We start from the raw sequence: 14,189 nt of genomic DNA on the forward strand, positions 1-14,189 counted from the left end.
ACCTTTCACAGGGTCATGGCAGGGCAAGCAGCTTGGGGGGGGGGCGCCATCCATGCAACAGCCTTGCGGGGTAGATGGAGATAGAGCGTTCGTCTGTCTGGAGCAGCGGAAAAGAGCGAGATCGGCATGTGGGAGAAGAGGCAGAACTGAACTGAGAAACCCCAGGAAAAAAACCAATTTATATACAATCATGAACAATGGATCTTCACGCCATTCTTCAGTTTCAGCTTAATTTCTGTGAAGGAACACTTGCATGATTTTATGGCTGGGGGTCACCACAACATGAAGAACTGTATTAAAGGGTCGCGGCATAAGGAAGGTTGAGAACCACTGTTGTAGAAAATAGAGGATTCGGGAAACCTTGCTAAAGATCTGCCCAAGCAAATAATTAATGAACTTTCCCTGCCTCGCCTTTCATGAAGAGTTTCTAGTGGTCTGCAGTCAGAGGCCAAGTTTCCAGTCCACAGCATCATCAAGCCCAACAATTTCCCCAGGCTTTCAAGGGTGCTACTGAACTCGAATTCCACATTGCCTTTCTTGATGACGCTCTGTCATCCTTTGATCCTGCCACTCATCATGGATGGGAGTGATTCCAGTTCTGCTGTGAATTAGTACACGGGTTTGCAAGGAACTGGTATGCCACACCATCAGAACCTTGATATTGATCATGGCTTTCTTTAAGCTGCTTATGTGGGGGTGGGTGTAAGCTCGCAACCATTCATAGGAGTTTTTGGATTTTGGCTTCTGATGGTTTAATGCTGCTGGAATATGCGAGATCTGCAGTGTGCGTGACTGAGCAGAATGTCCTGCAGGGGGCATAGGAGGAGATGTGTATTTAGCACAGTTAGAGTAGGAACTTTTTGATGGTTTTCAAATTATCCCCCTCCAGTGTCTTGATTGACTCAACAGAGACTTTATGCTCTTTTGAGTGTACTTCCCCCTGTTTGCCTCTAGAACGGTTGTTGAACAACAGAAGAATGGCTGCAACTAGCTAGTCAGATTTCTTTCTCTCGCTTTCCATACATAGTTTCTTCTCTTCTGAATAAAAAACCACGTTATTTTTTAAGCAGCCTGTTGCTTTGCTCTCTGCATCGTCAAACTCTGACAACAAATGGCACATCAGACACTAACAAAGGAACTTCTGACTGCTGCCGATGGGAAAGACTGCCTGACGAAATGGTGGTCATAGAAACCAAAATGGGGCTGAGGGACACCTATTCACCCCAAGGAAAAAAAATAACCCGCACGCCTATGTCATTGAGATAGAAGAAGAAGAAGAAGAAGAAGAAGAAGAAGAAGAAGAAGAGTTGGTTCTTATATGCCGCTTTTCCCTACCCGAAGGAGGCTCAAAGCAGCTTACAGTCGCCTTCCCATTCCTCTCCCCACAACAGACACCCTGTGAGGTGGGTGAGGCTGAGAGAGCCCTGATATCACTGCCCGGTCAGAACAGCTTTATCAGTGCCGTGGCGAGCCCAAGGTCACCCAGCTGGTTGCATGTGGGGGAGTGCAGAATCGAACCCGGCATGCCAGATTAGAAGTCCGCACTCCTAACCACTACACCAAACTGACTCTCAATAGGTCAATCTACCAAGCAACAGATTTTTATATGACTTCCCCAACTACTCAGCTCTCAGAGGTGGATTGCAGTGCTCCTGTTGGGGCTATCTGCTTCAGCTTTACCCCACACTTCCTCCAAAGAGCTAAGACACGGGTGGCCAAACTTTGGCTCTTCAAATATTCATGGACTACAATTCCCATGAGCCCCTGCCAGCATATTGTGGAAGCATGTTCCAAATAAACTAAGAAGTGTACACAATTCCTTTTTCCCCTCATTTTATCCTCACAACAACCCTGTGAGGTGAGTTATGCTATAGAAGTGTGACCCACCCAAGGTCACCCAGGGGGTATTTATTCATGGCCAAGAGACATCTGAGTCCAGGTCTCCCCAATTTTATTTCAACACACCGATCACTACAACCCATAGGCTAGACTTGCAGGGCAATCCTACCTTGAGTTACTCCAGTCTAAGCCCGCTGAAATCAGTGAGTCTTCAACTGGTGTAATGCTAATCAGCCACAGTAGGAAACGTAATAGAATCAGAGAGTTGAAAGGGACCTCCAGGGTCATCTAATCCAACCCCCTGCACAATGCAGGAAATTCACAACTACCGGTCCACCCACAGTGACCCCAATTCCATGCCCAGATGTTGCCCTCCCAGAAAAACCAGAATCCCTGGCCTGGAAGACATTGGCCTCCCGACCCCAAAGTGGTAATCGGCATTTCCCTGAGCATGCAAAAGGACCGTTCAAGCACCATCACAAAGCTTCCTTCCTTTGTACTTCCCAAGTTCTGCGTTGGCATTTCCTTACCTGATGCACAGGGTCCCTTGTGCTTTATGCTCCCATTGGTCCCCTCCTCTGCATAAGCTTCCTGGAACTGGCAGATGTTCTCATAGGTCTTCCCTTCAGGTCCGCAAACACTTTCCTGGGATCTGCACACACACTGCGGCTCAGGGATCTCTCCAAATTTAATGTCCTCCGCATCCAGCTGGCACTCCAGGTTGTCTCCGCAGCGGCCGTAGAAATTGCTCCTCGCATCCAAGTCGCAGATCTGCCCTTCTGAGTTTGCACACTCAGGACAGCACCCACAAGAGTCTAACACCGTCCCGGCACGGCAGTTTGTCGGCGCAGCGCACTGTTCCGGCTCACATTGGCCACAGCTGTCCCCTTCTCTGAGCAGTCGCAGCCAGCCTCTGTGGTACCAGAAGGGAAAACTCTGAGAAAGTTGCATCAGCATGACCAAAACAGCTGGAACCAGCAGAGGTTTCATCTTGAGAAAAGACCTTTGGAGGGGAGCCAGGAGGGGAAGAGAGAGGGAGAAGGGGAAAGCATGTCACATCTCTGGTTGGATTTTGGAATATGAACCTACAAACACAGACACCGCCTTTTAAAGAGAAATTAGCACCAGATTCCAGCTTTCCCACTGCCTCAGTCAAGAATAAAGGGGAGGGGCTCCAAGGGGAGGGGCTCATGAGTCTCTCGGCTGCTACTTTTTTGGCAAAGAAAATCCAGTTTTCTGCAGTGTCTTCTGATGCGCTTTTTAAAGAGCACTCTGCTGTTTTTGATTGCCAAACGAAACACAATTTGAAAAATGAAACATTCTGTAGCAAAGACAGAAGTCACAAAGACAGCAACAGTTAACAGCATATAGCCAGTCCTTCCAAGTAACAGCAGGAAACACTGTCAAAAGGAAATCAAAGAAAAATTCCCTAGATGTGTCTTGACTATTCCCATTATACTAGAACCAGTCTTCAGAATATATATTTTCAGTGCCCCCCTTTGAAACTATAGCAATCTTTGCCAGATTGGCTGCCAGTTCTCGAGGCCATTCCGCACAGAAAAAAAAGCCTTACGCCAGTGCAATGGCGTAACGCTAAAAAAAACCATGCCTCCCGGAATTCCTCAGCGCTGGCTTCCTCTGCTGCCATCCAGCACTTCCTGCCATTTCTCATGCCTTCTTGAAAAGGCGGAAGAAGGGAACACATTAGACACGCTCCTCTCTTCCACCTGTCAATCAAGACAGGTGGCCAATCAGCTTTCTCGCTCTTTTAAAGGGATCACAATGCCTGTGCTTTTTTTTAATGAAACTTATTTGTTTAAACGCATATGCGTTTATTCATGGATGTATAGGGCTCCTTTTACTGCAATTCCTCTTGCAATCTGGAGTCTTGAAGCTTAAAAAAATGGGGGGGTATGATTTGCTTTTTATTTTGGTGGGGAAGAGGCCTGCTTTATGGGCAAACTGGTGGGGAAAAGTTTATTTTGTGTTCTGCCTGGCCGATTGTGTCTATTTGTTGGTCCAGGCAGGGTTTTTTTTTTTAGAAAGTCTTGTTCTGGGTGAAGAGAGAGGGAGGTGGACTCAAGGGTGGGCACTGGAGCTGGAGATCTCGCTACTTCAGCCACTCTTGTACGAGTGTCTTGCTGGCTGCTCTCATCCTGCTAGCACTACATGGCAGGGCTAATCCAGTTTTGTGCATTCCCCTGAAAGCGCTTTAAAATGGAGGATATAGCTGACGGTTTCCTGCTGTAACACTGGATGTCATGCAAAACACCAAAAATACGGTGTTTGCAAACAGTAAGACTATCAATTTTTAAATCGGGTGCAGAATGGCCCTCTGTTTTGCTGCCATATGATGTCATCTTGTAACACATAGAGTTACCAGCGTCTGCCTACACATTCCAGGAACATTGAGGGGTGGAGCCTAATGAGGGAGGAGCTTACCAAAGTCCCAACCCCCTCCAACACTCTAGGGTTTTCCCCAGTCTCTATGGTAAAGAGCACAGAGATTAGGGAGAGATCCTAGAGTGGCCTACTGACATCCACCTGCCATTTTTCCTCCAGCTGATTGATCAATCATGTGCAGGCAATAGAGATTGAGAGTAGGAATGTGCAGAGAAAAAAATGGCTTGTTTCAGGTTTGGAGAAACATATTTCAGCCTATTTAAACCCCATCCAAAACAACTATTTCAGATTTGGGGCCAGCCAAAATGTTTCAGCCATTAAAGTCAATGGCACCATTAAAATCAATAGCAATTTTCACTTTTCTGTCTTCTCTATGGCCTGCAGAAGTGGAGGTTTGGGTTAGATGTTCCAAACTTTCAGAGTTATCTTCAGGAGCCTCTCTTCTAAGGAACCCCCTCCAAGTCTCAAGATTGGCTAGACACAGGGGGAAATTCTGTGATGTCTCCTACCTACAAAGACATGATAATAAATTCAGCCATTTCTTTCTTCCACAGTCTGCCATGGCATCTCACATTTCCCCCTTCTCACCAACTGTGGAAAAGCCACTGGCGAGATCAACGTGCTCTTTTAGTCACTGCTCCTCAGCCTGTCAATCAACAGAGGCAATCAGCCAGAGCTTTGGGTTCCCCCAAATTAAAAAAAAAATTGATAGCTGGGCATGTCAACCAACATGCATTGCCACACAAGACAAAGCACACACAAAAAAATACAGGAGGGCGAGAGTGGCAGATTCCCACTCCTGCAGTAGTTCAACCACCATCTTTATCTAAATAACCGTCTCTGTCTCGCCACCCAAGCTGTCAAGCTCCTGTCCCCTCTGCTATTCTTCTCACCCCCCAACCCAGCCCACCCTGCTGGTCCGCGTGCCTACCATTCAGCTTCCCTATTTGCCTTGGTCCTCTTCCTCCACGAACACTTCTGAAGCATGGACGCTGCAGACCCCGCCTCCCTCCCCCACACACGCACACACACACATGCTTCCCCGTGAGGCCTCATTGCTGCTGCCGCTGCCACCACCTCTGCCACATGTGCAGACATTTCCCCACGAGGCCTCACCGCCACCACCTCCCCCCCCCCCACACACAGACATATCTTGCAGGGAAGCGTGTACGTGTGCAAGGGAGAGGGTGGCAGAAAAGGCGGCCAGGCCTCATAGAGAAGGGAGTGTGCATGTGCCGGGGGGGGGGGGGCGGTGGCAGCAGTGGCCACACTTCAGAAGTGTGGAGGAAGAGGAAAAGGCAAGTGGGGCAGGCGCATGGACCAGCGGGGTAGGGCGGGGGTGAGAAGAGAAGCAGAAGGGGCGAGGGTTTGACAGCTTGGGCAGTGAGATGGACATAGCGGTGGCAGTTACTCAGATAAAGATGGCGGCTCAAAAGGAAATGGTCAGCAAGCAGAGAGGATGGCACAGCACTCAACAGACCGTAGCACGTTTCCTCTTCCATATGTTTCTATCCCTGGCTGCTGGCTCACCCCTGGGACACACAATATAAGGTGATCAATCCACTTCCCTGTATTTACCACATTGCACTTTAAAAATGGCCACCTTGCAAAACAGCCTCCGAATGTTGTCGATGTTCAGTAAGCTGACAACATTAGGGGGCTGTGACACAAAAAATTCTTTGTGTGGAGATTGTATTTATCATTCCAATTCAGGAAAAGACCTTGTTGATCCAGAGTAATCTAATCCTGCTCTGAACAAGCATTTGCTCTCTATTCACATTTCAGTCCTCTCAAGAAGAAGATTTGGTTCTTATGTGCCGCTTTTCTATACCTGAAGGAGTCTCAAAATGGCTTACATTCGCCTTCCCTTTCCTCTCCCCACAACAGACTCCTTGTGAGGGAGGTGAGGCTGAGAGAGCCCTGATGTTACTGAAGAAGTAGAAAGAAGAAAGAAGAAAGAAGAAAGAAGAAAGAAGAAAGAAGAAAGAAGAAAGAAGAAAGAAGAAAGAAGAAAGAAGAAGAGTTGGTTCTTCAGCTTTTTTCTACCCGAAAGAGTCTCAAAGCGGTTTACATTCGCCTTCCCTTTCCTCTCCCCACAACAGACACCCTGTGAGGGAGGTGAGGCTGAGAGAACTTTGATATTACTGCTCGGTCAGAACAGCTTTATCAGTGCTGTGGTGAGCCCAAGGTCACCCAGCTGGCTGCATGTCGGGGAGCACAGAATCAAACCTGGCTCGGCAGATTAGAAGTTTGCACTCCTAACCAAGCTGGTTCCCTCAAGAACAGAACCCCACTGAGACAACTGTCAGTTATCAATTTTGGTGGGCAGGTACCCATTGCAGTGATACACCGGAATGTCCAGGATGTACTGTGGAAGCCAAAGGGTAGTTAGCTCTTTTTAATATTATGTAGAAAACAATTAAAATATATAGGTTGCATTATTAAAATATGTAAAATTTATAATTTAATTATAAGATTGCAGGGTTTTATGATCTAATAGCTCTGGTGTATTTTGCATAACAGTGAACAATCGCTTCCTTAAAGCACACAGTAGAATCATTTACTTGATGCAGGAGAATAAGTTAATTATGGATCCCTTGGCTTTGACTAATGGTTTTAATAATCACATTACTGTAGAATTAACTTATACTTTGCCGTGCTTATAGCACTAATGATGAGAATTATAAAATTTATGTTCCTTCAAAGTCAAATTGGCATGAAAAAGCCGCTTGTAAATAAAGCAGCTCCTCCGAGAACGTTTAATGGGTATCCAATCACTTTTGATTCCGCTCTCATTTATCCTCACCACTCGTTTACCATTTCTCCTCCTTCTAGTACTAGGCGGCAATTACTGGCTTGCAAGCTGAACTATAGATGGTCTTCCTGGGCACAGTCAAAAAGAAACTTTTGCCCTGTACCAATCAAGTTTCAATTCAGTGATGTGGATTTACTCTTTATTTAAGGCTCAGAGAGAGACAGACAGACAGACAGATCACCCAAGGAGCTTCCACAGCAGAGTAATTTTGCCAACCCTGAGTTGGGAATATTCTGGAGATTAGGGTCCGGAGCCTGGGGAAAGAATTTAAAGGGAGTATGATGCTATATAACCTGTTAAGTCTGTGGGTTCGGTACACACAGATGCAGGTTTCTTCAAAGCAACCAGCTCTTTATTAAACACTAACTCCAACAAGTTATACCAGACAGTCAACTCAAGCATTCATGGGATTTAGATACACTTGAGCTGCCCCGCCAAGGAATCTGATTGGCCCTTAACGGCACTATCTGATTGGTCCATAAACAAGTCCTGAGACAAGTCTCTCATTGGCTGGATTTGGATCCTTCATTTGCATACTGCTGTTCTGAGCAGAATGTCCACATACACTGCAAGGTCCACCTTTCAAAGCTCCAGGGGGAACTGATCTCTGGAGATCACGTGTAATTTGGGGGAGAGTTGTCTCTAGGACCCTCCTGAAGATTTGCAACTCTATAGGAAGGACTCTCAAAGGGACTTACAACCACCTTCCCTTCCTCTCCCCACCGTGCGGAGCATGGAATGAAACCCGGCTTGCCAGTTTAGAAGTCCGCACTCCAAACCACTGCACCAAGCTGTAAAATAACCCATGTAATACACGCAGTAACAATTGAACACACCACTGGAATTTTTGGCAGCCTCTGGAAGAAACCAATCTTCCAATTATCTGGCTTATTTTTTAAGAAGAGTCCCAGAAGATGAACTTATAGGACAATGCACACTAGATCTTGAGAAGGGGTGTTGGAATATGCAAGATCTGTAGTATACCTGATTCAAAAGGATATGAAGAATATCCTACAGGGGGTATTGAGGGAGACATGTAATGAGCATATTTAGATAAGTACTTCCTATTATTTTTCAAGCAATCTCCTCCTGATTGGCTGATCTGGAGACTTCCTGCTCCGTTCAGCACACTTCCTCCCTGACCGCCTCTCGAAGATCAAAGTTAATCAGCTAGCATGCTAGGACTCCCCCTACGCCCTTCCATAGTTGTTTCTCTTCTTAATAAAACTATTTTAGTCTTTAAGCATGAGCCTCTTGTGGCGCAGGATGGTAAGGCAGCCGACATGCAGTCTGAAGCTCTGACCATGAGGCTGGGAGGCCAATTCCAGCAGCTGGCTCAAAGTCAATTCATCCTTTCATCCTTCCGAGGTTGGTAAAATGAGTATCCAGCTTGCTGGGGGGGGGAACGGGGGGGGAACGGTAATGACTGGGGAAGGGAATGGCAAACCACCCTGTATTGAGTCTGCCAAGAAAACGCTAGAGGGCATCACCCCAAAGGTCAGACATGACTCGGTGCTTGCACAGGGGATACCTTTAGTTTTTAAGCATTTTGGTGCTTTGCTCCTTTGCATATTTAAACCCTGACAACAGTTGATACCAGGAGAGCTCCAGAACCACTTGGAAACAAGCCCCTCTCTCCTCTGTGTTTCCAGTAGTTTATCAGACTTTGGAAAAAACTGTTCAACTGTAACATGAGCATTCATTCAATTGAATGTTCATTTGTCACTTTAAAAAATGCAATCAACTTGCCATGTTCTTGTATTAATCATATTCCTCTCTGGGACAGATATTTTGGTTTAACGAAGTCCCAGTCGCAATTCAAATGGCAGTGTTTTGAAGGGGGCAGACAGGAATGAGCAAGCTCTCTCTGACAAATGGCAGGTGGTTTAGGGAACCGCTCGTGCAGGGACTGGTTTGTTTTTTGTGACGCTGGGTTCAGTTCAGAGCTTGCTGTTTCCTTGTGCCAGAAGCTTGCTTGCTCTGAACTCCCCTCCCCCCCTTCCTGCATAAGCATCCATCGGAATGGCAGAATAGGACAGAGGATGGTCAACAAAATGGGAGGTTGAGGGAGGCAGGGAGAAAGATTGGGAGGTTGTCAGAGGGAGGAAGGGGACAAAAGACAAGAAGGGAGGCTATTAGAAAGAAGACAGGAAGCCAATAAAAATGGCAGAATAGGTGGGAAGGAAGGATAGAAAGAAAACGACGGAGGAGAGGCCAGAAGCAACAACGGCAGAAAAGGGAAAGAAGGAGCATGACAAAAAGGAAGGGAGGGAAGAAGGGGAAATGGCAGGAAAGATGGGAAGGAAGGCTGTCGAGAAGGATGGAAATTTGGGGGAAAGCTGAAAAGATTGGCTATTGGGGGAAGAAAATAAAATATTTTTCTTATTTATTATTTTTAAGAAATGCCCTAGTTCCTCTTTAGGCCTCATATGACCCACTGCCCAAAAGCTATTTTCCCGACTACACAAAATGCAAGCTACGACACACTGAAATGAACTGTGATCCAAGAGGGCCGTGAATACCTGAATATCTTCACAGCTTTTCTGCTTCCTTGTGCCAGAAGCTTCCAAAAGGAGCATGCTTAATCTGATCCTCAATCAGGGAAGCCAGCCTCCAGGTGGGACATGGAGATCCCCTGGAATTAGAGCTCATCTCCAGACAGTTCCTCTGGAGAAAACGGCTGCTTTGCAGGGTGGGCTCCATAGCTGTCCTGCACAGCACATAGACCAAGGATTTGCCATCAGAGTTTGTCAGAATGCCAGTCCAAAGTCCAAATACCAGTTAGTCCAAACTCACGGCAGCAAATCCAAGGGGAGACCCAAAGGCAGTATCAGTATTAAGTCTGCGGGCTCAGTGAACACGGACTCCAATTCTTCAGAGCATCTCTTTTTATTTAGCGACTCCAGCAACAAACTCCAAATACCGAACAGAGAAAAACAGGCAAACTCATGCCCTTTTATACCTTTCAAGCAGCCAGCTGCTGCCTCTGATTGGCCTAAAGCAGAGCAATCCGATTGGCTCTAAGCAGAGCAATCCGGTTGGCCCTGAGCAGAGCAATCCAATTGGCTCTAAGCAGAGCGGTCTGGTTGGACCTTAACAGGTTCCTTTAATTGGATAGTTCCTTGGCTGGCAGAAGCCCTAATTTGCACCAGTGACCAAATGCCCACAGACATAACAGTCACAATCCTGGATATTCTGCCATGTGGTTCTAATTGATTTCTGTGATTGATGGTTGGAGCTGTCTGCTTTGCCTGACCTGTGATGTTCCCCAGTGCTGGTTCCCATCACACTTCAAGGCTGCATTCCCTAGCTTGTGCTTTTTGGCCTCTGCTTCCCACAACAATGCTGTGCTGAGATCTACACTCCCTTTGACTTAGTTTGCCCTCCTGCACCTGGTACCCTGATTAGAAGAATGTTTGGTCTCCTTTTGAAACCTGAGTCATCCCCTTCCCATGGGAGGGAGGGAAGGGGATGTTCCTGTGTTTTATATATGTGGATCCCTGTGTGTATCTTTAGTTCTGCCTATTTGCTTGTTGGATGCTTTTGCTTGAGAATAAAGGAAGAAAGAAGAAGAAGAAGAGTTGGTTTTTATATGCCTCTTCTCTACCCAAAGGAGTCTCAAAGGGGCTTACATCTGCCTTCCCTTTCCTCTCCCCACAACAGACACCTTGTGAGGGAGGTGAGGCTGAGAGAGCCCTGACATCACTGCTCAGTCAGAACAGCTTAATCAGTGTTGTGACTAACCCAAGGTCACCCAGCTGGTTGCATATGGGAAAGGAGTGGGGAATCAAACCCGGCTCGCCAGATTAGAAGTCTGCACTCCTAACACTACACCAAACTTTCAAAAATACACACTTTTTTGTCTACAAGTCTAGTATTCTGATAGGCAGGGTGCCAAAACACAGGCCTTTAATCCAATATGGGAGAATCGGTTCAAGATACAGGCTGCAAAGTCTGTAGACAAATAGACACATTGCTTCCACACAGCTACTCCTTTGCTGGCTGCCAGCCATCTCAGTCCTGCTCCTGCAACCACTTATCCTCATTGCTGATAGGGAGCCAGTGCTGCGCAGCCAATTTAGCACTGACCTCCTGTCCTGCAGCTCCCCTCTTATCTTTCTCCTTTGTTGTTCCTGAGGCTCTGGTGACAGATGACTCCCAGCTGCTAACTCAGGGCTGTGGGGCTGCAAGGCCATTGTACAGGGACATGGTTGTGGAGCCATGTCTGGGTCCTCAGAGACTGCCTCCTCCTGCAGCATCCCTGTCTCTGGCTGCGGGATTGGGTCCAGTCCACTAGCAACCCCTTCCTCTGCAGAGTCCTCTTCTTCACTTGACTCTGCTGAGGCTAGCTGATCCATGGCAATAGTTTTATACTTCACTAAGGTCCCTCCTTACCACAAATCCTGCCTGCTCTTAGCTCTACCCCCAAATTCTCCAGGTATTTCTCAGGCCAGAGCTGGCGATCTTATCCTGAATGCCAAAATGTTGCATTAGAGGGGTAGCCAAACTGTGGCTTTCCAGATGTCCACGGACTACAATTGTCTTTTCCAGTGAGTCTGCCATTCTCATGATGCGACCAAAGTACGATAGCCACAGTTAATCATTTTAGCTTCTAGGGAGTTCAGGCTTGTTCTGGTCTAGAAAGGCATGAAAAGATTGCGTATTTAATGCTTATCTAGACCCTGATTCAAATTCAGCCCTTGCACAGTCTTGCTGACTTCAGTGGAGATTCTTGGTCTGATCTGTAATCAGCAGCACCCGGCTCTGATTTAGACTTCCAAAAAAAACGTTCCTGGCAAAACACAGGGGCCTTACCCATATGCCACGCGTTACCCTGCAATGTTGAACGATGCCACAGGAATCAAAGCATGGCAAAAAGGCAGGAAATGAATAAAAATGCAATTTCCTAAACAATTCGCTCAAAGGCACAACTGTCCCCGAGGAATATGGCTTTGATAATGGCATAAAGGGGAAGCATTCCTGTTACTGATGACAACATTAAGTGCCTTTTTATCTGGAGTATTGGGAAGGGGGGTGTTATTTAGATAGATTCCAACTGTGAGCTCAATAATACTCAGGCAGCTGGCAGTTCAATCCTAAATTATACCCTTCCAAGCCCACTGACTCCAAATAATACAGAAGGGGGTAATTCTGACTACCTCTGCACTAGCGATACTGTTCAGATTTGCATTTTTAAAGGGTTGATTTTTTTGTTATGTTTCTGCACTAAAATTTGCTTCTTCGGGTGCAGTCCCAAATTGCCCCATCACTTCCCCTGCAGCAAAGGAAACCCCAGAAAATCAGATTTCAGCTTTACAGGTAAAGGTAAAGGTATGCCCTGTGCAAGCACCGAGTCATGTCTGACCCTTGGGGTGACGCCCTCTAGCGTTTTCTTGGCAGATTCAATACGGGGTGGTTTGCCAGTGCCTTCCCCAGTCATTACCATTTTACTCCCCAGCAAGCTGAGTACTCATTTTACCAACCTCGGAAGGATGGAAGGCTGAGTCAACCTTGAGCCGGCAGCTGGGACCGAACTCCCAGCCTCATGGACAGAGCTTCAGACAGCATGTCGGCTGCCTTACCACCCTGCGCCACAATCAGCTTTTCAAGTGGGGCCAAATTTGATATGCCCGATGAGGAAATGTGTGCAATTTGGTTTTTCCCCACGGCCACGATTTTGAGTTATTTGGGAATGCCCCTTTCTTCACCTTCATCCTCCCTCCCTCACACCATTCTGAAAAATCTGCTTTTTTAAAAGGGTGATCAAGTTACATTGCTGTTTCTAAGTTTAAAAAAACAGTCTTGCAGTCTTCCACAGCAGTGTTAAAATGTTATAATGTCATAACCCAGGTGTTTTTTTTAAATTACATTCAGGACACTTTGGGGGGAAGGAGGGAGGCAATCAAGGGTGCAGAATGGTGGGATTAAGGGGCACAGCAAAAACAAAGGTGGAAGCAGGCATCATTTTGCAAGAAACATTGTTTTTTAGAAAGGAGCAAAGCATCATGGGAGGCTGCCTCAGTCAGACTCAGTGCAGAAAGCATGTCACAAATTTCAGCCTGGGAAATAAGGGGAAGAAAACCCAAATGTGGAAGTGCTAGCATCACAGCATCCAAAGGAAATCAAAAGCAAGGCTAAAACAAGGTATGTTTCCTAATGCAGAAACGGTCTCTGCTCAAGAAAGACTGCACATACCAAGAATCGCCTTTAATATCCCTTGTAAGTGGATGGGGCTCTATGCATCAACTATGGGCTTTTCTGCATTCTGAGATTCTTTGTTTTGGTGAAGGGAGTGTCTGCTCTGCATACGTTTTGCTCCCTCTAGTGGTCAATTCAATATTACATCATGTTATTCCTTGTATAGATTACAGGGGGCTTAACGCACCGGGATCTTTGTAGCAAATTGGTTGCTGAATGAAAAATCGCCATTTAAAATAGTGGAATTCGTCGTTATGCATACCTGCCTTTGTAGTGGAATCAGTTGCGTTTTGTAGCGTTTCCCACAGGCTTCCGGTCTCGGCAGAAATCGCTAGAAAGGAAGCGCTATTGCCAAGCTCGTCCCGCCCCTGGCCGTCAAGCAGCCAATGGGCAGCCGTTAGCATGCTCCCAAACAGCCCCTTTCCCTTTAAGAAAGGTTTAAAAAAAAAAAAAAACAGACCCATAGCAATGAATCTGTGTAGATTCGTTGCAACGGAGAGACCCATCCAGCTGCCTAGTGTGTTTGAGCTGTCGTTTGATCGTTTGATCGTTGCCACGCTTCCTCCGAGTGAAAAAAAAAAATCCCCCCCCCCCTCTCACAGGCCCGATTTTCGGCTGAATGAATGTGTAAAAAATAAAGGGAAAATACATGAGCAAACGTCCTTCTCTGTTCTGTGTGCTTAGTGACTGAAGGGGAGGGACTGAAGCCGGGGAAGCCTCTAAACTGAAAGAGGCTCACTGGTGCGTTTATCCCCGCTCGCTCGGAGAAAAAAAAATGGCAATCGCTTCGCCGGAAGATCAGAGAAGAGAACCAGGGGGAGGGACTTTGTAGAAACCGCAACAATGTTAACGCACAGGTCTTTTTCGCTAGTGTTGCAGATTGGTTGCAGGAGTGTATCGCTTTCCGGAGGGTGAATCCACTTTTGGGGATTTC

General features: G+C 46.7%; 1 protein-coding gene across 2 annotated transcripts in view; it reads right to left on the reverse strand.

Annotated features, from left to right (window-relative positions):
• Window positions 1-9,984, reverse strand: part of LOC143825015 (kazal-type serine protease inhibitor domain-containing protein 1-like) — a 30,266-nt gene extending 20,282 nt beyond the window's left edge. Inside the window, exons 1-2 of one of the 2 annotated variants that reach the window (XM_077312935.1) lie at window positions 9,580-9,984; window positions 2,370-2,842 (exon numbers count right to left, since the gene is read on the reverse strand). In XM_077312935.1, coding sequence (XP_077169050.1) covers window positions 2,370-2,829 — 460 coding nt within the window. In that variant the 5' untranslated portion in view covers window positions 2,830-2,842; window positions 9,580-9,984. Of the gene's footprint in view, window positions 1-2,369; window positions 2,843-4,751; window positions 4,847-9,579 lie in introns of those variants that run through there. The other variant, XM_077312926.1, reaches the window with a different exon arrangement.
• Window positions 9,985-14,189: the final 4,205 nt, after the last annotated feature.

The sequence above is a fragment of the Paroedura picta genome, chromosome 1 (assembly GCF_049243985.1).
Source record: "Paroedura picta isolate Pp20150507F chromosome 1, Ppicta_v3.0, whole genome shotgun sequence".
Lineage (NCBI taxonomy): Eukaryota > Metazoa > Chordata > Lepidosauria > Squamata > Gekkonidae > Paroedura > Paroedura picta.